We start from the raw sequence: 26575 nt of genomic DNA on the forward strand, positions 1-26575 counted from the left end.
TATGATGAAGAAATTAGTAAGTAAACAACTACAACCTTCACTGCTGCACAAAGAAGCCTGAAACCAAAGAAAAAGAAAGGTCAATATGAATGATCCGAACTCCAAATTTCTAATCCAAACCCAGAAGAAAATGTCTCCTTACGTGAGATCATAGCGGGCCCCAAATGTCATCAAGACAAAGCATACACGAACCACTCTCTTCCGTGAAGGCTCAAAATTGGATGCCCAAGGTAACCACCAGTGAGTTTTCCCACAAAAGCAGGACCTTGAAGAAAGTGTTCCTGCTGGCACCACATTCCCTGCAATGACCTGGCAGCCTGTGATTACCACATGAGCTTCTCTCTCCTTCCCCAAAAACAGGCACAAAATCAAGGATGCTGTTTCCAGTGTCATTAGGCCCTGGTGATCATTGCACCTGTATCTCCCTGCCCGTACTTCCTTCTTGGAGGATTATTTTAACAATCTATTAAAAATTAACTAACAATGAAACAAAAACTGAGGATCTCCATTTTCTAAAGCTGAAATCCCAGTCTCTACCACTGGAGTAAAAGTCCAAGTGATGAAATAAACCTTGAACTTTGTTGCTTTACTCATCATTTTTGGAAACAAAAGAGCACCTTGTCCCAGACACTGCAATTTAGCAACTTCATCTGTATACGTGTCAGAGGGAGCAGAAAGCTTCAGCCAGCCAGTATCCAAACGAGCATTCCCCCAATCGACGTCACTGACTGGAATCATACTTGGAAGGGACACACACCAGTGCAGTTACTGTCACACCACCATGACCCAATTCTAGGCAGGAAGCTGTGCTCCCAACCCAGTGGTCTCAAATAGTGGGCCACATGAGCAGCAACTAACCATCTGGATACAAAATGAGTGGGAGAATAAACAGGAGGAGCTAATTACCACCAACAGGTTCAGCAGAACTCAGCGTGCATTATCCTGTTGGCTCTCCTGGTGACCTCCAGAAGTGAGTGAGCAGGAGAGATGACAGAGAAGAGCTTTGAACTGGAACTCACTGGCAGAGGACAGGGGGCTCATAAGGGCTGTAGCCTTCTCAACTTCCAAAGTCCCTAAAGGAATAATGGATACCTTGTGCGTGTGTAGTGGTTCTCTCCCTAACCTCAGCCACCTCAACTGTTCCTGAAATGCCAAACTCCATTTCATTGAAAAAAAAAAAGGATAACAAAATCTGTGTATTCCTGATGTAGAACATTGAGCTGCCACAAAAGACAATGCCACAGACAGAGGAAAAGAGAACTATTTAACTAAATGTTTTTCTGATTTTTTTATCCAAGGTAATTCCCAATAATGAGTAGGGGGAGGGAAGTTCACTATGTTATCCAGGTTCATCCTAAATTTAATTACACAATATATTAGAAACAGATAGCACTTTAAATATGATTGAATAAAAATTCGTACCTGGGTTTGAAGTAATCTTAACTAGACTTTCCAATGGTTTTGTCCTGTTACACTATGATTTAAACCAGGTATAATGCAATTTTCAATCATATTCAAACAAGGCACCTCAACCAATTTAAACTATATTTAAACAGCAGTATCTTTACTACTAAAGAAACCTAACAGAGAAACAACATGCCTGGAACATCTGTCGCGGTGACTGAAAGAAGTCTATGACAGGAATAGCAAACAGTTATTTTCTTTCCTGAGATTATGTCAATCTGTTGAAGCAAAGTATCAGTGAAGTACATTGTTTCTAAGAGGTACCTCACTCTGGTCTGTCTTCTCCAAAACAAACATGATTAAAATACCCCCTTGCTGCATAACCTTGTCTGCTTGCTTATTATTATCTGCTATCTCCATATTATGGGAAAAACTCTTTGTCAAAGCTAGTAAGCATGTTACAGCATTACATGAAAAATATAATTCATTTGTTCAAGTCTAAAAACCTCCACCCAATGAAATTCAAATTTTAGCATGCATCAACTATTATTTACATTTAGATTATCAACTGTATGACTCAACACAATCCCTACGATACAAACTTCTAAGCAAGGCTGTCTGTCACACAGCATGTTCTGCAGTGACGATCAGAACTGCACGTATTAATGACACAACTTTGCAGTTACTTCATGGAAGATGATGACAGAATGGCTCTGACTCTATGCTAATGCTGGTCCTCCAGGATGGATTTCTATGTGGTGATCCAAATCAAGGTTCTTTCCTAGAAGTGTCTTGCCTGCCCAGACCACACAGAGGTGGAGAATAAAGGTGAAGAAGGAAGGAATCACCGGGGGTACTGATTGTGCTCCCTCTGAGCACTAAGTTATAGGAAATGGAGATGTCAAGCAGCAATGGAATGAATCATAGGATTCATTACAAGTTCATGGTTTATCACTGTCATGGGTCCAACTGTGGGCAACCAGCGAACAGTACCTCTTCTCATTGTCATCAGGGTGAGGTTTCAATCCCATTGCCCATTGGCAGACACATGCATCTCTCTCCTGAGCTCGGATCTGCTGGCACCCTTAAATCAGGCACAAAATACGGGATCAAGAGTGGCCTGTTACTCCACATCACCCATCTAACTGACACCATCAGCACACAGCTGAGGCAGGCACATCTCTCTTGAGCTCTGATACAATAAGCCTTGAGGCTCAGCTGGAAGAAAATAGGTCTGGTAGGCTGCCAGCATGAGAGCACGGATGCCTTTAATAACCAACAATAGCACTGCGTGACATGAGGCAACACGGAAAGCGATGGGCCTGAGGCGGCTGCGTTCACACAGCCTGGGTGTTTCCCTTGTGCTTGGTGCTGAACATGGTTCAGGAGAGGCAATCAGCACCATTACTGGTGTTAGACCAGCCTGGGAAAGAGCTTCTCATCAGGCCACAGCCCTGCCAAAAGGCTGCTGGATATGGCAGCAAATACACACCTGAGAACACCAGTAATTTTCTATTAAAAAAAAAAAGTGACATAGAGTTAAGATACAGACTTCAAAAAAGCAGCCAAGCAGTTTCTGACCAGTGAATATGGATGTAAAAGCTTTCTGAGAAACTTGAGTATCAAATAACTAAGACAGAACCAAGTATCAGCACTCAGGAAGAAATTACTGGAAATTACTGTAAGAAGTGTGTAAAATGTCAAAGACTGCTGATTATTTGAAGAAAAAAAATCAAGCAAAGACAGGGATACTTACATATTCAATGGAATAGTTTAAAATACTATTTTCTTTTCATGTGTAAATACTCCTGTTAACATATATTGTTTTTAAAAAAGACTCTTAAGACATTTATATATAAAATACAGACTCGAAAGTAGAATTTATCCCTTTGTATAATGTTTTCTTGTAGATACAGGACTGTCTGCTTCAAAAGGGACTGCTACAAAGGAATCACTGTTAACTTTCAACTTCCAGCACCAAAAGTATTTTGTGTACCAATAAAAAAAATCAAAATTCAGCCACAATTGGGAGCTCATGTTGGGTTCTTTTGCAAAAAAAATAAAGTAAAGTTGGTGGCTAACTTGATGGGGTGACCCCAAGACTTGCCTTATCACACCCAGCTCCACCTATGGCTCAAACCCTACTGTACCTTTATGAAAACCAATGGATACAGATCCCACCTTCCTGAGAACAGAGATTTGATTTTACTTTGCATCCACTGCTCCTTCCTTTGAGTTCTCCAGGGGCATGTCAGTTCATCACTCCTGCTCTTTTTACCCTTCCTTAAATTTCAACTGAGGGACTTTAGCAAAAGCTATCTATTTCAAACTGGTGGTGTAGAGACCTTTCGAGAGCAATAGAAAGGTAGGACAGAATTTTCTCTGTAGGTAGCAGACAGGCAGGACTCCTTTTTGACTATTCATTTTAATGCTGCCATGGTTTTGTTGTAGTATTAATAACGCAGGAGAGCACCCACAGCTTTGTATAAGCATCTTTTTGAATTATTTAGAACAAAATACCATGGAAAGAGTAGTTACTCAGCATTTCTGCAAACTGTGCAACTCAAATTTTAGCACCGATCACAGGACATGCTAAACAATAAATAATGTTGTCACCAACATGCAGGCCTTGAAAGATGAAGCACAGGTCAATTCTACAGGTGACTGTCCCTTTATAGCAGTGCACATGCTCACGGACAGAAGCAAAGTAGGATTATTAAGTGCACTCCTTTGTGGATTCAGCTGGTAACCTACTAAAAAACACAAAACAAAAAAGCAAAAAGCAGCCTCAACCCCCTAACCCAGACCACAGCATAAGTGGAAAAGATACACTAAATTGAACAATATATTTCAATTCAATTTTTGCTATTCTGGTTCGAAGTAGCCCAAGGTAAAAGACCTAAAGGGATATAAAGTTCCCATAGTCCTGTATTATTTTAACCCAGTCCTTGGCCAAGTCAGTAATAGCTGGAACAGCAATTATAAAGGAATATAGCTGATATTTGACAACATGGTTTTGCAACCACCATGGAGAGCCCTTCCCTCCTGGCTCCCAAATCCATCCCAGCCTCTGGTCCTTGCACAGGTCTGTGAAACCATCCCGTCATGCTGAGGATGGAAGCAGCGTGGGGCAGCAGGTTTCACAGAGTTCCCTTCAGGCTAATGAGGAAATGTCGAAACGAACCAGGGTGCAGTCATAGCTGTGTGACTCTCCGAAAGAAAGCATTTAGAAACAGATTCATAAACAAGGGGATTGAGGCTGTCAGTAGGGGCTTAAGACCCATAATCGGGATCAGACAACACAACGCGGAGCGCAGCGTTCACTGCAGCAGTTACTACACTTCTGTCCTTTTTCCAGCAACTTCTGCTGACTCAGGAGTACAAATTGCTGACATCCCTCTCAGGAGTACCTCACACTCTTTTACACACGCACACACAATGTGAATGTGGAAAGGAGTTTGAAGGAACAAGTATATGTCAAAGAGCCTAAAACCCAAAAGTTTCATGCTCTAACCACCTCTCTTTTTTCACAAATACTCTCATTAAGTGCTACACTGAATGAAAGCAGCTGAACAAACAATTTTGGGATTACTGGAAAAAATACTGTGCTGAAATTTTGCAGGATTTTAGCCCACTACAAAACCCCATTTTTTTTTGTCCAATCTGGAAGACAAATTGTTTCAATGAGTGAAGATTTCCCCTCTTTTCAGGAAGAATAACTCACTGTGCATGCATAGAACACTCTAAATAACCAAAAGCATCATGGGACTTGCTCTGCATAGGTCCCCACTCCAGACACTGCAAGGCAAAACTGCTATTCCATATGTGGGATAAAAAGACCACACAAAAGTCTGAAGTACCACTTCTTGAAAAGTTCAAAATTACTGTTGCTACAAGAAAATGCATACACACAAACCCAACTGGATTTATCTAATGCTTTATACAAAAATCACTTGAACTGAATTTTCTTCCATGAGTAAGATGAAAAGGTAACACAGAAAAGCAGCTTGGGCTGCAAAGTGACAGACTTCAGCAGGCACCAGAGTAAGCAGGCAAATGTTAGTGTTAATACTATTAAGAATGCTGTCTTGCATATACAAGCAAAACATTTCTTTGGCAATCTCCTAGCCTCAAACACTTTATAACCTTGATACCCAAACTCAACTTCAGCACATTTTATGCCAAAATCCCTTTGGCATTTGCTTTAGTAACTGTTGAAAAAATATCCCATGTTTTGTCCTTTTTTATTTTCCAGTGAACTATCTGCTCAGGTATTTAATCAGGTAGTTTTCCTCTAAGCCATTGTCACCCCTTTTTCTATTTCACTGTCCCAGGCCAGCCTCACAACCAGGTTTCTGTCTTTCATCGACCGCCCAACTTGCACTCTCCCAGTCAGGCAGGAGTTCTGTGGAAGAGAGCTAGAGGCTACAGCACACAGTAAGCTAGATAAGCATCAACAATATCGCACTCTTGCAAAAAAGTAAATGTCATGCTGGAACAGACATTCAGCAAGAGAGGTCTGTGAGGAAAGCCTTCTGCTGTACTCACCATTACTGGATGTCAACAGGAACATTTTGGTCGTTTCACTGCTGGTCTCCATGAGATATGTGGACAAGTCAGAAGATATTCAGAGAAGAGTAGAAAGAGGATAAATTAAGTATCTAATCTAAACAAAAGGAAACTGAAGGCAAAGAAGGTAATAGTCTTCAATGCTCAGAAGGAAGATGCAGAGACGAAATGAATGTATTTTCAAATTTAAAGAGGAAAGACTTTACGAAGACAATGAGAAAAGCTTTCTGACAGAAAGAAAAGCACATTAATAGATTACATATATATGTGCGTGTATAAATATATATGTATTTATACATATATATGTGTGTGTATATATATATTTGTATACATATACATAATATATGATATATACTGTACCTTTTTATTAGGATGAGAACATATATCTGTATGTTCTGTAAAGAGATGCTAATTGCTGTCAGAAATGACTTTGCCAACCCGCAGGGTAAGCAGGTTAGATCATTCCTTGGGGACACAGTTCAGCCCTGTGGTTCTGCACGCAGGCAAACTGCCTTGCCCTTTTCCCAGCACCAAGTGTTCACTGAGGCCTATGAGAGGAGCAGTCCCTTTATTTTGATATACAGAAACAAGAGAGATATGGTCTTGCTGTCCGTGCTAATCCTGGGTGAAGGTCATGTACAGCCTGCCCATCAACAGCAAGTCCAAGGCAGAATGATGAAAGATGATGTAGCCACGTGGAGTACTGCAAGTCACCTGAAATGCACAAAAAACCCAGCATCCTCCCAATCAGCTACAGAGAAAATAAAATCAGCGCCTTGCAGTTAAGAGGTCTAGAAATAAGAAAAAGTCTATGCAACACTACCTTTTACTTCTTTATAGTTTACCAGCACAGGATGCATATGATTTGAGGACATCAGCCTTTCCTGCACCCTGCCTCTATATAAAGTACATAGCTTTTCCCTCTCTTACATGTATTTTGTCTGCACAGATTACTAAGTTTGGTATGTACTTATTTACACCATCCATCAAATAAACAGGGATCTTACTCATTTGATAATAAGAACTGACCAGCCATTACCTGTCCAAACAAGTTGCATCTCCCACCTCGCTGTGATTTAGCTACATCTACAAGTTTGTGTTCAGTCAAAGAAATTATTTTTCCCTGCCAGTATGTAATCTAAACCCACCCTCTATCATTACTCTTTGTCAAAGATCCCAAAAATATTCTAGATTGGGTTTTTTGGTGAAAACTGACAGGGCTGCAGTCTCGGTACAAATCTCAGCCAGCACACCCACATGTTCCTTTGGCTTTTCTTTTTACCAGCCACATGGAAATTGGCACTCTATTAAGAACTGAAGCTCTCTGAGAAAACAATCCAGGCAGAGCAGAACACCTCAGTAACAACGTAACATTAATAACTAACATTACTAACACACGTTTGCCTTAGCACAGCCTTGTCCACAGCACGTGCATAACTAAGTTTCAGCAACCTGGAGTCACATCTCATGCAAAGCAACTGTTGGGTATAACTACAGCAGCTTTTAACAAACAATTATCAGAACCATTACAGGACAAACATGTTGTATAGCTAGGACCAAGGGTGCTTATCTGAAAAGTGTATTTTTGATCCATGCAGTTGCATGAGGATTTTTGGAATGCTGGGCTTTGTTTCTCTGTGTATATATGTATCAAACACACACACACATTCTTTGAACTTTAACGAAAATAAAGACTTTATTTTATACTTCTACTCATCCTCCTTTTCTTCTCAAGAAGCCAAAGCCTCATGTGAGGGCATGGCAGATCTGGCTTCACTGACAGGGTACCAACAGCTGGCTCAAGCGAGGTTCATGTGGGCCACAGGAGAAGTCATGCTGCACTCATTTGGAAAGTACCCAGCAGCCACTCATCAACTCGTTCTGAAATCACAGAATGTTTGGGGTTGCAAAGGACTAGTCCAATCACCCCTGCTAGAGCAGGTTCACCTAGAGCAAGTGAGAAAGGCCACTTCTTCCTGGTTTGCATAAAGTTAATCAGAAAACCACTGTTTCCCACAGCAACTAACTAAAATTAAAAAAAAAAAATTAGATAGGCATGCATGTGCAAAGCTGTTTTCTTTAACATAAAATAGAGAACTTAATGGACTAAACCCTGGCAGAAGGGTGGACATTCTGCAACAACTGCTTTACCAAAACCAGGTAACTTGCATGGAAATTACCTCCTTTTTCCTAAATACCAAGTGCACTAGTATCAGCGACTATTTAGAAACCACTGACCAAATTAAAGAAAAAGAAAAACAAAACAAAGTTGCGGTTCAATAAGAAAAAGTCCTGCCTATGTAACAACTTCCACTGATTTCACCAGAACTAGCTATTTATATATGGATCTGAAAGGTAATTTAAAAATATTGCCTTTAAATTCTGTTTTTGAAGACCAGTGGGCTTGGTTACACATGTTATAACCAAGTTTCTTCTTCTACTTGGAGCATTAAGCAGTTATAAAAGGCTCTAATTACATCATAAAACTTGCCAATGTTTGATAATTTCTTAAGGGATTTGATAAAGGAAGCAGAAAGTTACAAAAATCTCAGTTTTACTTCTTAGTTTCCTAACCTTCTCAGCAGTGCAGTCATGTGGAAGACGCCAATGTGAGTCACCAGATGCAAGAAGGCAAGTAAATACATTTTAAGTTCCTTTTAAATTAAAAGAAACAAAAAAATCTAATAGTATAAGCAAGCTTCAGGAAGCTCTGGCTGAAGATTGAACACACAAGGTTAAAAACACTACTAAGCTTTAGTGTTTTGTAATAAAACCTCTAATTTCATGCTGTGTTCAAGCCAGCAGTTACTACCTGAATGAGCTCCCAAATTCAGTGCTACCTGGGCTGGGCAGCAAGGGCTGCATGCACCTGTGGCAATCTGCCATTGAAAAATGTGGAAAAATCTGCTCTATCCCAGCCACGGTGCATTCCCCACCTGCCCCCAAGGTCACCCCTTGTCGCTGTTGAGCAGCTAGCAGAGTAATGAATGCATCGGTTCTCAGTGGCAAGAAGGAATGACCTTTATTGTTTTGATTTCATCACATTTACAGAGTTCTCAAAAGTCACCCAGATTGGTCAGTCAGAAGCCTTCCCCCAGGCCTGATTAGCCAGGCCTGCACTGCCCAAGTTCTGGGACACTGTTCCAAAACATCCAAACTTTATCTTTATTTACAAAACACAAGAAAACCTCTCATGGGAAAAACTGTGCTAGCCACAACCCCTCAGCTGGGGTGATGCACTACCTGCAAGGAGGGGTTTTCCCCACACACTGCAGTCCTTCGCTAAGCTTCTCCAGCACCACGTACCTCCTATTGCTTGCACACAAGACACATCATAGAAGGCTTGAAAATTCTGCATGGCCTCTTTCCTTTTAGGAACAACAGAAACACTGTTTACTACAGAATGATTTAACAGTGCTGCTTTAGAGGGACACTGCTGGCTTTACTTCCTTAGGATGTAAAGCATGATTCCTTCCTTAGGAACTAAGAAGGATGAAACTATTACTCATCTAACGACAGTAACTAGTTGTTTCTGCCATATAGCATGTCCTGCCCTACCAGGGAAAACAAAAATATGTACCAAAGGACCAAGTTCTGCCCCCAGAGTTACAGTATCTTAACTCCAATGGGAAGAAGCATGCCCAAGAAAATCTCAGAAGGAGATTTTTTCCTTCAACTTTTCTTATACATGAAATATATGCATGTATAGCAATATCCCTCATTTAGTTGTTCTGCTATTTGTTTTCCATTAAGCAGTATGAAACTTGCTTTAGCAAATATGTTTTGTGGGTTGTCATCCATAGCTTGTTAACCACTATATTCATTTAGGGACTACACATATGCTTTTTCAAATATAGACATAAGGGGAAGTGAAAATCATGCCAGAGAGCATTGGTTAGTTCCCAGGAAAGACAGCATCTAGAATTTGGCAGCCTTTAGACGTGAGAAAAGTACAAACACAGTCAGACTCAAAATTTTAAGTCATTTGTGTGGGCCATTTTTTTTAACTTGGTGATCCAAACTTCTACAATTTGTAGCTTAAACTGGTCTTACTTTTTAATGCAAAATACATACCATGGTTTCCTCCTGTTGTATTGTACTAGATGATGTTTGCAAAACACCTCCCCATAATTCTGAGTCCTTCCAGAAACTTATTTTTGCTGAACATTTGATGAAAATACTGTTACAATTCACTAAATTGCTACCAAACCTCTTACAGGACAGTAGTGCTGTTAAACAGAAAATAATGAGCTTTTACTGGCTCACCAATAAAGTAGAGAAGGAAAGTGGTCACACCAAATCACCAGAACACATTGAGACCTGGTCACTACCGCCCAGCAGAAAGTGGCACAGTGATCCCCAAGGTCAGGCTGAAACAATTTAAATTACCTTCACACATTAGAGCAACAGAACTCTTGGATCCTCCCAAGAGCAACAGTCAGCAAAGCCTTCTGTGCTCCATGAAGCCTGGCTCCCTGCTTGGACAGGGATCAACCTCCCAACATGGCACCTGGGAAAAGCCCCTGCTCTCCAGCACTGGTGTCCTTGGGTGGCAGCTGCCACCACTGAATGAGGAATCTGTACCTCATATGAATAGCAAATAATAAGCTCTACAAAACCACTGTGCTGACGATGAGGCTTCCTAATTGGGAAAAACACACCCATTCTAAGCCGTCTGTTCGGCTTACTGTTTTGTTATAGCCAAGATGAAACAATCTTATCTTAAGCATACAGCATTTTTCTTTTAAACAAAAAGATTCTGTTGGTTCTGTTAAAAAAACCAAAACAAAAGAAACAAAACAAAACCAAAAAACCCAGCAACCAAAGAACACCCTCAAAAAAGCCCCCAAATCCCCACCATCAGCAGAAGTATCTACCTAAATGCAGATAACAAGAGGAAGCTGATGTGAAACATCCCCTGCAAACACTCCCTTCCAGAGGGCTGTTCCCCCTGCAGTACTCAATTCCAGCCTGTCCTAGGAGCTGTCTGTCTCCCTTCCTCACCAGTGCTTCACTCCCTAAGCATGGAGTTAGTCAGTCACAAGCAGACTCACGTTGAAGAACATCGCGGGGCTGGGGAGGCAGGCACCAGAGCAAGGCCAAAGGCAGAGCCTCCCCTCAACCACAACCATTCCTGTGCTGCTGCAGGAAGGGATGGCCATCACTTGGTGCTCATCCATGCACTGCCCTCTCTTTGTTTCGCAGGAATGGCCCTGTGCCCACTTTGGCTTGTTTGTCCATCCAGTTGGTAAGAGATGTTTAAAGACAAGTCAGGATGCTGGAAGATAACACTGTTGAGGGCACAGGTTTAGTAGCCATCACCAAAGGTAAATTTAAACTGCTGATGCATCTACTTCTTAACATCCAAGTTCTAGGAGGGCTCTAAGCACTGAACTATAAATTTTAACAGGGCTTCTGCATGCATGGTTGAGCCTAAGGTATTTAACACATTGCAATTGCAAGAGGTATCTGTAGAAAGAACATATTCTTGTCAACATTAAGAAGAAAAAGCTATTTATTTTGACATTAAGAGGAGGCCTTTTTGGGTTAAAAAAAACCCCAAACAAAACCTTCAATTATGTTCAATGTTTTAAATTCAAAATTAGGAGTTTGTTCTGTAAACTGTGATTGCACTGTGAAAGGGGAATAAAACCATTCCATGTGTTTCCTTGAAGTTTAAAGAAGGTAATTAAATAGTGCATGTTTGTAATATTTTATTTGCCTCAGCTCCTGAAAAATAATTAGACACATAGGGGGATGCATTCAAAATTCTGATCTAGTTTACTTGAAAACTATTTAAAGGAAATATTAGCCGATATATACATTGCTGAATCCCTCTGCCAATACTTGCTGATTATCCCAGCAGTTTTCCCTGCTACTGCTGTATGAAAGAAACAGCCAACTAATTCATTAACCAGGAGGTGCTGATTACATACATATTGTTATCAAAAGCACAAACTACACTTTTCCCCCTTCTCTCAGTTACAGTAATTTTAGGTGCTTGCAAAACAAGCAGACAGAAAACATTCAGCCTGAAACCCAATACTTAAATAATACTTGGGCATTGCCTCCTTAGGAACCCAAATAAGGCACAGAGAGCATTTGTACACTCAAAGCCTAGCTAAGCACAGCTAGTAGCTATTCTCGATTAAGTATTTAAAATGGGAAAATTTGAACAGACACAGAGCACTTGGTTTTGTTCCAGAACTGGAACATTCCCTAATTTTACATTTATACCTCCTTTTAATTCAATTAAATATCAAATGAAAAAAACAAGGAAAAATATTTTCTTTTTTACCATGGCCTAACTACAGGAAGATGTGGTTATACATGTAAGGAATGGATGCTGCCTTCTAATAAAATCATTCAACTGGGTATTTTCAATTTTAGACAAGTGAAAGAAGCCCCCAAAACCATGAAAAATTACCTAGAATTTTTATCAGCACTTCCCACCCACATATATTTATGAACACCAAAATTTTCAGTTATTGTAGACTCTCCAATTATTTTCAGTAATTCACCACTGTGATGGCCAGAACCCTCAAAAATGACTACCTGTAGAACAGGCCAGCAGCTGAAGACAATTTAGAAGTAACAGTCCCCAAGCCCAAGCCTATAATTGATTTAATACATGAGGTTTGGTCATCAAGTAAAACTAGCAGAGCATGTTAATGTCATACATAATCACAATAAAGTGTTATTGCTCTAGAAGACAAAGTGCTACATGATTCAGTAAAATGCTTCTATTGCATGATGTAAGTGAACTATCACAAGGTAAAACTCAGGAATTTTAAGGATGCTCCTCAGCATCAAGGCCTGCTCCCAGATAAGTTTTAAGGATATGATATGATATGATATATATGATAGATACAATATGATTGATATGATCAGCATCTTGGTTGCCACACAACTGAAGACAAGAAAACAGGAAAAAAGGAGCTTAAAAAAAATCAAGAGAAACATGATCTGAAATTTTCTTTCCTCAATTTCAGGAAAGATTTCCCCTTAGAAAGGGACCAGTATAAAGGCAAAAGACACCTATGCAGAGCTGGATCTTCAGATTTTTGTAGATATAAAACACCTTGGCCAAAATTGTAGAGAAACTGGTTGAATAGAATACAAAGCAACAGTCTCTGTGTCTGTAATTTGTTTTGTGCTTTACAGTTTTTGTTTGTACCAACTTGGTAATCAAGAACTTAAACCACTACCTGGCTGAAACAAAACTAGTTTTTGCTTGAAGTTTCTCCAGCATCTCAAGTCACTTTGCAAGGTCACACTGAGGAGTAGTGATATCAAACACCAGGAAAAGCAAGACATTTTGCCAAGGAGGCAATGTCCAGTGCCTCCCTGGCACAGGGCCGACAAAACAAAGGCAAAGACAATCCATGACTCTGGGAAATGCCTGCTTTCACTTATTAAGCCCTCCGAAAGAAAACACTGAGACCCATCACTTTAATTGAATAGAGTTTTATGCAGCATTTTACTTCATCAGATAATATTCGTGATGGCAAAGCAGTATTTTCACTATCGCCAACTTCTGATATATTTCAGCAGCTCTTTTTCCTTCTTTCCATGATAAGCCAAAACATTCTACTTAATATTATTTTGCAAACTCTTGGGCAGAATGTTAACTACAAAAGGCAGGTGGATTTACCTTCAGGAAGCCTAACAGTTAATTGCAGTAACTTTTCAATGACAAAAATATTACATGTTCTTAGTTCTTACAGCCCTGCATCACCCTTACACCACGAGGTTGGTAACTCACGCAGTATTTTCAGAAAAAGCTTTCCCTTACCACTCTGGTCACAAACTCACATGAACTGGCATTAGGTTCATAAAGGGTAAAACTGAGTAATTTTGTGCAAGAAGAATGTCTAGTGCAGTGGCTCAATACTGCTTCTAGCACTTGTCATGTGATGGTTGCTGAGGGAATGGGTCGCAATACTTCAATTCAATGAGCTTCTGAAGGCATGCCCCAGCCACCGACTGCAATAAGGTACCTTTATTCCCTTCTCAATATCTCGCACAACAGCTGGATATCCATGCCCAATATTATTCTGTGCAATGTCCTGAGTTATACCACAAATGGCTTACGTAACACAGCTAAACCAAACTGCTCTGATGGCAGCGATGAATGAGGACTCTGTTGTTGCAGCCCTTGCCAACTGCGTGCATCACTCTCGGTTCCGCTAGCGCCGAGCGGGGACAAAGGCTATATTCTCTCCTTTATGGCAGTACAGCACAGTGATGATGCTGTAAATTAAAGAAAGCACAACATGCTGACAACAGACTCATTACTACCTTCTTACTCTCAGTTCCAATATATATATATAGCATAGAGTTCCTCACAGTGTGCTGAAAATAATGGGAAAGGGGAATAAATGTGGGACAGCCTTTGCACAGCTCAAGAACATAGACACCACTTCCTCCCTCTGTATCTAATTTTGCTGGGTGTTTTTTGCACCAACCATCTATACTCGTTCTTACCTTTCCTTCTACACATTTTCAGACGATATCAGTAATTTAAAAAACAATCTTCTCCAGAACAGGAAAATCTATACTCCTATGAGAATCTCCACCACAGCCTCTTGTAATGTCATATCTCTCTCCAATATCTTTATTTCAGGCAAATAAAAAAAAAAAGTTTGAGAAAATATCCAAGAAAGTTCCACAACTAGATGTAGACATTTCCCATAGGGTAAGTAAATTATATAGCTCCGATTCCTCCATAACCCCTTGTTCTACCCCTGTTCCCTGTCCACTTTTCCTTTCCCCCACATATATATATGACCTGGGCTGTCCAGCTGCTAGGTGTGAGCTCAATATCATCAGGATATTGAGGATAACCCAAATGGAGACTTCAGAAAGCACATATCTAATAATAAAGCTGTTTGCAGAAAACTGTGGGAATTCTGGAGAATATCACAAGCCCAAAAGGGTAAGTATGCATACAGAAAAACCAGACTCAATTCTGATGTCCCAAGAGAAAACACTTCTGTATCAATACTGTGGTTGCCTTAGGAGCAAAGAAATGTCCATCAGCATCCTTATTATCTATAGAAAAAAAAATACACAACCATTTGACTACTTTCATCAAGTTTTATTAGGATTAAACACAGTACTATTAACAACTACAATGATCAAAGACTAAAGGGTACCTGACCATGTCCAACATTGCCACCAGTGCCTCTGGCTAAACAGCCCCATTCATACCCAGCCTAGACAGGACACTGGTTAAAATAACAACCCAAAACCCCCTGGAAGTGTTCACAATCTGACATTTCATGGAGATAGTTACATTACAATTCCCATAATGTTTAGAAGTTAGATTCAAAATTGGAGAAACAGTGAATGTAATTCTGTGTCCAGAAATAAAAAACAACAACAAAAAAACCCCTGAAAGTTCTCAGGTTAACAGGATCCTGAAACAAATCTCTCTCTATACATTTGGGATATATTCTCATACAAGCAGAAACACAAATCAAAATAGTCATTAACAGGAAACACGTTTTCCTTTTTCTGTGTTTCCAAAGGATGCAGAGAATTTGGTGCAAACATTACCTTTTTCTCAGAGATGGATTTCTACAGAAGTTAAGGCAAGCAAAAAGTCACTTTGTGAAAGCACAGAGGAAACATGCAGCCCATCCCAGTCTATGACAATAATTTAAATACTCTGCCAAAAAAAACCCTGAAAATAAGCTTAGAAAGAGTTCAACCATTATTAACAGCTTAGATTTTAAATACACAGAGTGAACAATACAGCTACTCATGGGCACAATGCTGGGCTAAAACAGCTGCTGGTGTAAGAAGTGCCTGATGCTAGTTTTAAACTGGATTTGTTGGAGTGGAAATTACAGTCCTGAGCAGACTCTGTGACACAGTGACTGACCTGAGTGCCAAGTGGCAGTGCTGATGGGTTTACAAGGATCTTTTGGTCACCTTCAGGGCTGAAACTGTATCAACTGTGGCAAAAATCAATACAAAAAACTACACAATGGCTGCTGACCTCTCCCATATTGCTTCCAATTACATACTGTACTTTAAACCATTCTTACAGAGATACTGTGGAAACCAATCAAGTGACAGCCTGAGTCTAAGCAACTTCTTTGCCAAACAAATGAGTCCCTGTGAGTAAATCCTGAGCAAAAAGAAAACTTGTACCTGCTGGACACAGCCACAACAAACAGGTTCCCTATGCCACTCACCTGCTTCTGCAGGGAACTGAGCTGGAAAAAGCATCCTTTGACATGAAACTCCACTGAATTTCCCCAAAGGAAAATACAGCATGGTAGAAGCAAGAAAAAGGAAAACCAAGGATTTTGATGCTGCACAAACATGCCTACTGGACATGAGCACTGAGAAATACCCAAACTTATAAGTTTACTAACTTCCACACAGAACTTAACATTTCAAATTAGCAACCACTCAAAAATATGCTACATTTAAACATTCCAAAACCAAAGCACTTTGGTTTTCCTTATACAAGGTTTTCTAATATTTTAGAAGAACCACTGCCTGCCCTGTAAAGTTCCTCTACTCCTTTTGGCTTTTCCCTTTTGAATTTCCCTTTACTTACTGAAAATGTTTTGAGGTGGGGGTTTTTTTGGGTTTTCTTTTTAAAATATTTATTTATTGAAACACTCCACTGGAGAAAAGCAGCAACAATACAAAATTATTTCTTTAAATCAAGTCACACATTTCAATACCATGTAATTACCTTGATAAGAAGTCTGGCAACTTTTGTTTACATGCCTTAACTTGCTCCTTTGCGTTCTGTAAGATATTTTGAAGTCGTTAACTGGAAGTTACCGTATCCTCTCTGGTACACAAAAGAAGCCTTCATCCTGTACCCACAGTCATTCTGTGTCATTAATGTGCTGCATGATTCAAGCACATCTGGATTTCTGGTAAGAGCTTATGACCAGTAATAAAAACTATATATAAACTAGCTCAGTTTGGACTCCTGCATTCATTTGGGAAACTGTCAGCAGAAGCTCTCCCCTAGGTTGTAGCGGTATTACACAACATGCAGTGTGCAGGAATTGTTTGTGGAAACATTTGGTATTTTTAGACCTGGCCTCTCAATGGGAATTCCATACTGAAAATAAAGGTATCATTTATACACTCAAACCCCTCATTGAATGCTCTGTTACAAATTTACATACAGGGGGTGGAGGGTGAATTGCTCAGCTATAAGCTGGAATTTACAAATGTTTTTAAGCACCTGCTGAAAATAACTACGAATTATGCCCTTGACATGAGTACATGTGTCTCATTTTCTGCAAAGAAAAAGACTCAGCTCAATACAGGACAGGAGTGCATGTAAAATAAATCAATAATGAATGAAAACCCACAAATCTGCTTTTCTAATTTCTAGTTCTTGTCTTAGTTGCTCAAATATGTTCTTTTAATATAATTTTTAAGGTCAGATATTCTGTATACAATTTTTCTTGATAGAAAAGAAAAAGAAAAGTGAATTAAATAATGTCTAAAAAATTTTTCCACAGGCATTAATCATGAATAGAAAGGAACGATCAGGAAGAAGCAAAGATAACATAGCTGGAATATTGGAATATTACCCCCGTCTTTCTCTCAGCTGCATGCTCCAACATTAGTGTCAGACAAGGACAGTTATGGACAAAGTTTTTCTTTGAAAATATACTTATCCATTTAACTGCAAACTGCTTTTTTCATTGTGACTGTATGGAGGATTTTGACACTGAGCCTGGAAGCATTCCTGTACTTCCTCACCACCACAGGAGAGCAGTTACTAGGAAGGGGATGAAGCAACCACCGTGACTTGGAAGAGCATTTCTGTAGCAATTCCTCAGCTCCAGCTTCTGAAGAAAGAAAATGGGTGGGGTGATTGGATTTGTTTCTGGAAAAAGCTCATCCTTTTTTCCAATGAGCTTTTTACTTAGAAGTCTGCATTGTTATTTTAATGAATATTTAGAATAGCTAGCAAGAGCACCAAAAGAAGCCAAGCAATGTGTGGATCCAGCAGAGTTTTACCAAGGGAGCAAAGAAGCAACATGCCAGGAGTGAGACATCCCTTTCTCCACGTTTTGGCAGACCCCTGGATGGTTTCCACACATCTAGTCATTGACATGACACCAAAAGCAGCAGTGTGGCTTCATGCACCCACGCTGCAGCATCAATAGCCCTCTACAACTCTTAAACACTAAGTAAGCAGATCTGCAGGTCTCACGCTGGGATTTACATATGAAGCAGAAGAACGAACCAGGCTTTTTAAAATTCATTTACCAAACACATTTTTCTCACGTAGGCACACATAAAGGATAAACTCATGTCGATTTTCACCAATGCAGCTTCACATCAAGTTCCTCAGCACTCCTGGGCACACAAATGGCAACAGTGGTGGAGAATAAGTTTCCCTACCTCTGGGCAGCCAAAAATCTATTCCGTCTATCTTCCCATGAGGATCTAATTCCCGTGATGCTTGTTTTATGGTTCCTAGGCTAGTGCAGTTCCACAGGCATGAAGTCAGCTGCTTCACAGAGGCTGAATACAGATGAGAATTCCACAGCCTGTACACAACTGGGGGCCAGGCTCCACTGAACCTGCTGGTCATTCAAAATCAAGAGTATGTGCCCTAGTCCACTGCACAGGCTTGCTCTACACACAGTTCTTCATGTTCAGCAATATACCTGCCATATTCACTGCAACAGCCCAGCCAAACAGAAGACATACAAACACAGTTGAAGGAACAAAGAGAAAGACTTGGCCACTACTGAAGGAAATTAATTCTCAGCAGCAAGATATCCAGATGTTAATTACTTCTCAGGATGAATGAAAGTCTAACTGTGTCTTCAGGCGCTTTATTTCAGTAATTCATTCACCACAGAGAGCTTCCCTCAGATAAAACTCATAGGAGGGAAGTGCAGACTGGGCAGCTGGTGATGCTGCTCAGAGTTGTGTCCCACTGGCAGTGTAAGGCATGAGCCCCTGGAAAACACACCTACATTTAATTTCTCTACACCCTGTAGTGCTAGGCACAAATACATAAGTGGGTGGGTCTTGTAAAGAGAGCCGCAGAGCTCAAACATTTTAGGGAAGGGTTCTGGTGCAAAACACTGGGTCAGCAGCGCTGCCTGGGGCAGCCAGAAAAGCCCCAGCTTCATTCCCCAGCACGACCCTAACTGACCATTCCAAGGCCTGGTCCAGCAAGGACTTTGGGCACAATAGCTCCTCAAGCTTTAGTAGAGAGTGGCTAAGCTGCCTCTTAATCCTCCTGTGCCTCCGCTTCTTGACTTTGTGGTAGTTGTAACAGCAATATCTTATTTTCAAAGGTCTGATGAAAGAAGTGCAGCAAAAAATATGGAAGCCCCTAATGACAGTTGGTGAAAAATGTGAAAAGCAGAAGGGGAAGAAAAAAAAAATAGAAAATTATGAAAAAAATAAGCCAGTAATATCAGTTATAGACTTGCTTGCTATGAGAGGAGGGCAATTCTTCCATTTGTTGCTTGCATATGTTTACTTTCTATCCCTTCCCAGTCCTCAAAACCTCTGCCAGATCAACAACAACAGAAGTCCTTCTGTGTAAACAGAAGTCTTTGCTCTACAAGCCCAGGTAGAAGACTAATAAGAAATGTTGCAGAGGATATTAAACATAATGCAACAGAAATACAGCAGGTGGAGGAGGGAAAAGTTTGTGTCATCAGAGGGCACAGAAAGGATACTGAGTTTGCTTCGGAAGAAAAAGAGTCAAGTCACCCTGTGCAGGAATTCCCTGTCCAGCTCATGAGCACAGCACATTGTCATTCTTTTCAGCCAGTCACATTAAGAGGAAGAGGAGCCATGGCTTTTCAAAGGTATTCCACCTTCCTGGTGTTATCCCTGTGCAAATATTCCCACTGAAAGTTAAACCACTCTATCTAAAAATTCTTTGAGAACAGGGTAATCCTTGTGTAAGATGTCAGTTTTTAAAGAGGCATCATTTAAAAGCCAAAGAGTAAGAAGCAAACAACATAAAAACAGAGTCACGAGAAAGTAAAGGAAGGGAGGAAGGGAGGGAAACGATTCAGTTTTGCCTCTCTACAAAAATTGTTTTGATACAGTATCCCTGTTGCATGAATTTTCCATATGCCTGTGTCAGATCCACTATTTCAAGCCACAGAGCTGTCAGATGCTCATTTTTTATGGCGTGCTTACGTGGCAGACCAGCCTTTCTGTTGAATCAGTTGGTTTTTCACAAAGTTGGGACCTGCAACCCAGAAAGATGTGCATGCTCCTCTGGCCAAGAAGTCTCAACTTTGTAGCAGCAGTGAGTTGGCAAAGCAAACCACTATCTCTGGTACCTAAAAACTGTTACCAGAATCTGTGCTTTTGCATGGAAAAAAACCACACTATGAGCAACATAAGGAATAGTGACTATTCTCCACACATATAGGAAGCAAATATCACAATGGAAATGCAGATTTGAATTATCAGATGCTATCATAGATTAGCAATTCTTAAAATAATCAAGAAAAATCTCACAAACTATTGTACCTGCTCAACTTGCTTTGTCTTTAACAAAATGAGGAGCAGGAGACATTTAGTTCATAAACGAAAGTCATAATACTTAAATTAAAACTTAGTTTTTTAACTTAAGAAACAGAGACACCTTCTCCTTTAGTCATATCTGATTAGGAAACTCCATAATCCCACAACTGAAGTGAAAATATCAGTCACATCAGTATCATTTTACAAGGCTGAGGGAGGTGGGTGCACATTTTTCACCTTACAATCCCCAGCATTTAGCATCTGAAATATTATCTCCATTCTCCATGCCTCATACTTTGCTAAAATAAAATTTCATATTTAAATGCAGCCTAAATGCTAATCAGGATGTAAACATTTAAATAACATAATGCAGATCCGTTAATCAAAACTGATTACCAGCTCGCTTTCCATTTACTGGGGGCTCTTCTGTAAAAAACCGCCTTAGTTACTGTTGCCAAAATTGTGTTTTTAAAGCCTCTTGGAGAAAAAGCTGATTACTTACAACATTGGCTCAAGAGACACAATTTAGGACAGTGTATCCTAGAAATGCAATTTACTTGCAGGTAACCACTACATAAATGGGCATCTACATTAACCCTTTCTGTTATCACCAGGCTTTGTCTCTTTTCCTTGTAACAGTAGGTTTGAAAACATTTCAAATTTATGAATGCCCTTGCAGAACTACATGGTTGGCCAGAAACCTTCAGCTCTGGAAAACACTGACCACTACATCCTTTGCAGTATTTGCCACCTGTAAGAAATTAATGTTCAGATTCCCGTTTCCAAGCATTTTAAAACAGTTTTTATAAATTAATACATCCAACTACAGAAGGCCAACACTGGTGAGCTAGGACTGTCACTGGCCATGCTATGCAAATCATGATTTACCAGTCAAACTGAAAATCAGAAATTCACAAGCAGCATTTGTAAGATTTTACCACTTGACTGCAGGCAATACTAAGGTCCACAGGAAAATATATTCTAATAGCTTCAGTCTATCTTCTACCCTTGAGGCTACAAAGTGACGCAAGAAAGGAGGCTGCAGGCATGTGGGGCACATCAGCCTGCTTATCACAAATGAGTTTCCTTTGACAAGAGATCTACTGGAAAATCTGGTCAGTGTTCTGCTAAAGCATGGAGGTTGAACATTCAAAATAAAAGCTGCTAGAATGCGAATCTCCTACAAATGCAAAAATCAAGAACTGCTCTGCCTGTCCCCCTCTCCTCCCCCAAAAAAGAACAAAAATGCTAAAATTACTGTAAAAGCTGGGAAAATATTCCAATATTAATTCTTTTTTTTGCACTTCCAAGCAGTCCTAAATGTGTTTATACATTCCTATGAGACATGCAGCCATATGCACACTTCCTCTTTTATCTAGGAGACATTGTTTGTAGAAACACTGCCTAAAGTTATGGGGTCAGTTTTCAGATATGCTGAAAATCCATTACTTGTCCTTGCTTCCCGAGCATGTTACATACAGGTATCCCATCCTTCATCCCATCCTGGCTTCTCTATACCCACCTTCTTGTTCTGCTTTCTCAAAGCCCATCACAGATTTTATTCCTGAAGAACATACTCTTACTGCATTTTTTTATATCGACAACTTTGCTCAGACAGCAAACTGAAACGTGTGAGGTGTTCGCAATATCAAAAGTTTGTGATGTTTAAGAACAGGAAGAAAAATCAGGCAGGATTAAGATGATGCTGTGAATTTGCCTGTTTCCTAGATGCCCACTAGACTGTTTGTCATACTTGCATTCACAGGTAGAATGATAGAAAAGAAAAAAGCACAGAGGAAGAAAAAAAAGCTGTTAAAAAATACAGTCTGAAAGGATAATGTGCTATTCATTTATTTTTGAAAAGGCACGATAGAAGTCAGTCATAAGATACTGGGAAAACATTAATAATTGAAATGTGTTTTGTGCCAAGACATATCCCACCTGAGTGCCTATGAAAACGTCCCACGAGCTCTGGGTTGTGCTCCCATCTGCATATGATGCCCATTCACTCTAGGATAGGATTCTAGCCTAATTAATGAGCCTAAGAGAGAGAAGATTGACCCTTTCAACAGGGAAGCAGACCTACATTTTAGGAGCTAAACAAGAGAAACTGGCTTGCTTTCTTCCACTGCAGCAATTGATTTCATGTATGTGAACAGGGATGGCAGCCAGGTTCTGCAGCAATCCTGGTACCAGACCTTACTGAAAGGGCACTGAAAACCAACTGCATTTCATCATCCTGACAAAAGTAAAACCATCCTGTACCAGAATAGCAATTTCTCTTGGTATCTCCAAAAGTTACATCACCGTTTCAGAATTTTAAGGAAAAAAGGAAACAAGCACATAAAGAAGACACAACTCTGAACATGCTAATGGACACAAATATCTGGATATAGCATATGTAGGCAGTGTTCTAAAATAAAGGTAAGATTTTATTGTTACAGAAATGTATTTTGTTTAAAATCAAGAATAAAACACCAGGGGAAAACAAAATTAAAGTTCCATAAACTGTTATCACAAAAAAGGGAACTATCCCACCTCCTGACAAATGCATGCAATACTTCAGGCAAATGCAGCAAATCCCCATTGTAAACTACATAAAGATATGTTTGAAAACTACTAAATCATTCCTGCAATAAAGTTTAGTATTTTCACAGCTCCTAATCTGCCTCTCAGCCACAAAACCACTGCCTTTACACTGAAGAAGGCAATCCTCTTACAATTCAAGGCATTAGACTATGCAATGTACATATTTTGCTCTGCCTCTTGACAATGGAGAATTACAGGAACATTTGGGCATATTAGGTATTTTGCTGATAAAAATTATAGAATACAATATTTTAAACACTATTAATACATACACCATTGTGTTTCATAGACCTGTGACATAAATACTTCTTTCTGTAAGGAATCCTAAAGCAGGGAGAAAGGTAAAATCCATACATCTACAGAGTACCAGAGATGCACTTCTCTTCAAAAAGCACAATGGCTAGAGATTTCTTACAGGTAATGGAACAGCAAAACCACCACAGAAATTATGTTTTAGGTGCTTCTCCCATACACTTTTTTCTCTTTTTCCTGGCTCTGTAATCTGTCTGCATTGCAACCTTCAGGACAAGAATAAGCCTGCAATCTCCCATCTGACTTAACAGAGCTCAGTAGTTAAAAACAGTGCAATTTAATATTAACTTACCCTACTTCCCAGCCCCCAAAATTAGGCCAAAAATCAGAGGAAATCATGTGGTGTGCTCTGGATATTCCATGACTACCACCACTGGCAGGGAGTAAGCCACATATTTCATAGGTAACTAGGAACACACACACAGTTGTTTTGTAGCGACACTACACCATGGGCTCCTCTGAACCTCTGCTTTTCCTCCCTGCAGATCATTCCAAACCTTCCCCAGTTTCAGCTCAGGAGGTCTGCCCTGGGATTTGCAAAGGAAACTTGCTGGGAACTTATCTTTTAAACACACAGGAACTCAGGAGGAAGAAAATTCATGGGGTATTTACATATGAACATACATTCTCTACTTACTATTTCTGTTGGTATTCAAAGATGTTAAATCCAGTTTACTGCATTAGCCACATGCATATGGCAAAGATTAAATATTCAAGTACACAGACTTCTTCAATTTTGCCTTAACAAAAGTCCTTCTTCTACTTTTTACAACCTACAGATCCTTACAAAGACATGTCTTCTTCAGCCTGCCACCAAAGGTCATACAGGAATTGCTAACTCAGCACCGTCTCTGAGCAGCCTCATTCTGAGAGAAGCTTTAAAGGCATTTAAAAAGCTTTTATTTAAAAACAAACAGCACTGCTTCACCTACTGAACTAGAGCTTCTCTACTTCACCCATAAATGCTTTACTGAAGGGTCCAAAAATCTGCAACGGTGTTTTATTTCCCCCTTCCTTCCTCTTAATGTAAATATTCTGAGTTATGGTACATTTAAACAAGTGGTGCGAAAGAGTGCACTTTGCCCAACGCCTGTCATTTGGAAACTTGAAGTCCAGTTTATTCATCTGTTTTAACATAGCAAGGAAAATCTTACTTTTTCAACTAAGAGCCCTAGTTTCTCTCTCCATAATCTCATAAGCCATTACTGAACTAAAAGGCTTAACACAGAAGTCCAAAGAATGAACCAGCCTAGGAAATTTGTACTGGTATAACCAGCTCTCTGAAAATGTGTGGCTCTATCATGTCTCCTTTATGTTTTCCAGCATAATTATTTACTGCAGCTTGCAATTTGAAATCAAATTGTCTGATTCTCAGAATACACACCATGAAAGGGAAAGATTTCTGGATTAAAAACCAAAACAAAACAACACAACCCTCAAAATGGAGTATTTTGCAAAGTTTCCTGAATACATTAAGGTGGGCTATGAGTGACTGTTTTGAAGGTAGCAAATGACTGTGGCTAGAAAACATAGTTCTCATCTTTCCAGCAATTTTGCAAAGCATCTATTATAGGTCAAACAGATGCTCTCACCTAACCTACAGACAACTGTGCTGCTACTGAGCTCCCTGCCCAAGGTCCTGCATACCTGTCCGCCCCGCCAAGGACAGGGAATTCTTTCCACAGGCAAGAATCCTCACCTGGAGTAGCAGGCAAGTGTTTGGGACTCAAATCCTTTCAAGCATAGTAACACAGGCAGATGCAAGTTTGAAGGAAACGGTTACTATGCTTGCAAATTCCTCTGGTATCTTTTTTATTATGAAGAATTGATTGGAATAAGGTATTTTTAAATGGTAACAATGTTCTTGGACAGTTTATTGGGCTGGATATAAGTCTGTGCAGAAACACTACCACAACTGCAAAGCCCAGTGGACTGGATACCTTCAAAGTTTGAAAATACTGACAGGAATGAACAGAGAAAAACACATAGTTCTGAAGCCAGAAAAAGTCAATTGTGAGAAAATAAGACCACAAGCCTTTGCCTATTTCAAAGCAGCCATTTAAGATGTAGTAGACCATAAATCTGCAAGAAGGCTCTCTTAACCAAGGTTGTCTGGAATTTTGCTATTTACATGTTAATTTCTGATGGTTACATATTAGTGGTAGCTGTTGGGTTTTTTCACTTGTTGCTTTGGTTTTTTACACACAAACATGCGCAAACACACACACACACAACACACCCTCCCCCCATTTAAAGTTACTTTACAAACACACTCACAGCAACCCAGATATCTATTCTGACATGCAAGGATTTTAAAAAAACCCAGCAAACTAAACAAAAAGCCATATTCTTCTGAATGCTCATAAGAAAAGCTTGGTTCTTAGAAAATATGACTTTTCCTGGCCACAATAGACTGGTCTTACTTTCCTCCCAAAGCCAACTGCCTGCTGTAACAGAAATAGTTGAAAGAACAACTGCTGAAATTTTACTTTTTGTTTCTCTTTTCACAACTGCCATTTTCTTCATGACCTTCCTAACACACTGGAGTTCATGCTTCAACAAATGTCAAATTCTGTAGCATTTCTACTCCACACTCAATTAGCAATAAAGAAGATACAGGATGTAAAGGTGAGGCAAAATTAAAGACCTGCACTGTTTCCACTTCACTGTATTCTGAAAGAAATCTAAACTGGCTTATACACAGCTTTCAAGTCCCAGTTCACTGATGCTTTTTTGTTTCCATAGGAATTCAATTTTTTTTACATGACCCTTCACCATTCCTTTCCAGCACAAGCCTGATATCTAACTGCAATTATAATGGTTTTATATTCCATAAAAATACAATTTGTTGTTTCCTGAAATCAAAAGAGCAGAACTAAGCTCCCTCCTCCATTCTTTTATTTTCATCAACATTCCTGCAGGTATTTCTTTGCAACCCTGTTAGCTGGAATACCATTCCTATATCTCCCTCCTTTATGTTATTTTAACTCCCTCTGAAAGCACCTATTTTCACCACAGTCTATATCCAGCAGATTCTCTTTGTATTAGCTCAGTTTTCTTTTCCCAATATTATATGTCTTTTTTATATATTTATATATAATATATATATGTTTATATATTTATATATATAATAAATTATATATATTATTTATATATTATATCTATATTTATATATATAATAATTAAATATCATTTT

At 39.6% G+C, this 26575-nt stretch overlaps 1 protein-coding gene across 4 annotated transcripts in view; it reads right to left on the reverse strand.

Annotated features, from left to right (window-relative positions):
• HIVEP1 (HIVEP zinc finger 1) overlaps positions 1 to 26575 on the reverse strand; it is a 129299-nt gene that overhangs the window by 91017 nt on the left and 11707 nt on the right. The window contains exon 1 of one of the 4 annotated variants that reach the window (XM_085051899.1): positions 5953 to 6019. The exons of the other annotated variants lie outside the window; for them this stretch is intronic. Within the exon in view, the coding sequence (XP_084908025.1) occupies positions 5953 to 6004 (52 nt within the window). The 5' untranslated portion in view covers positions 6005 to 6019. Of the gene's footprint in view, positions 1 to 5952; positions 6020 to 26575 lie in introns of those variants that run through there. 4 annotated transcript variants of the gene reach the window in all.

This window comes from Lichenostomus cassidix, chromosome 2, assembly GCF_008360975.1.
Source record: "Lichenostomus cassidix isolate B80296 chromosome 2, HeHo_3.0, whole genome shotgun sequence".
Lineage (NCBI taxonomy): Eukaryota > Metazoa > Chordata > Aves > Passeriformes > Meliphagidae > Lichenostomus > Lichenostomus cassidix.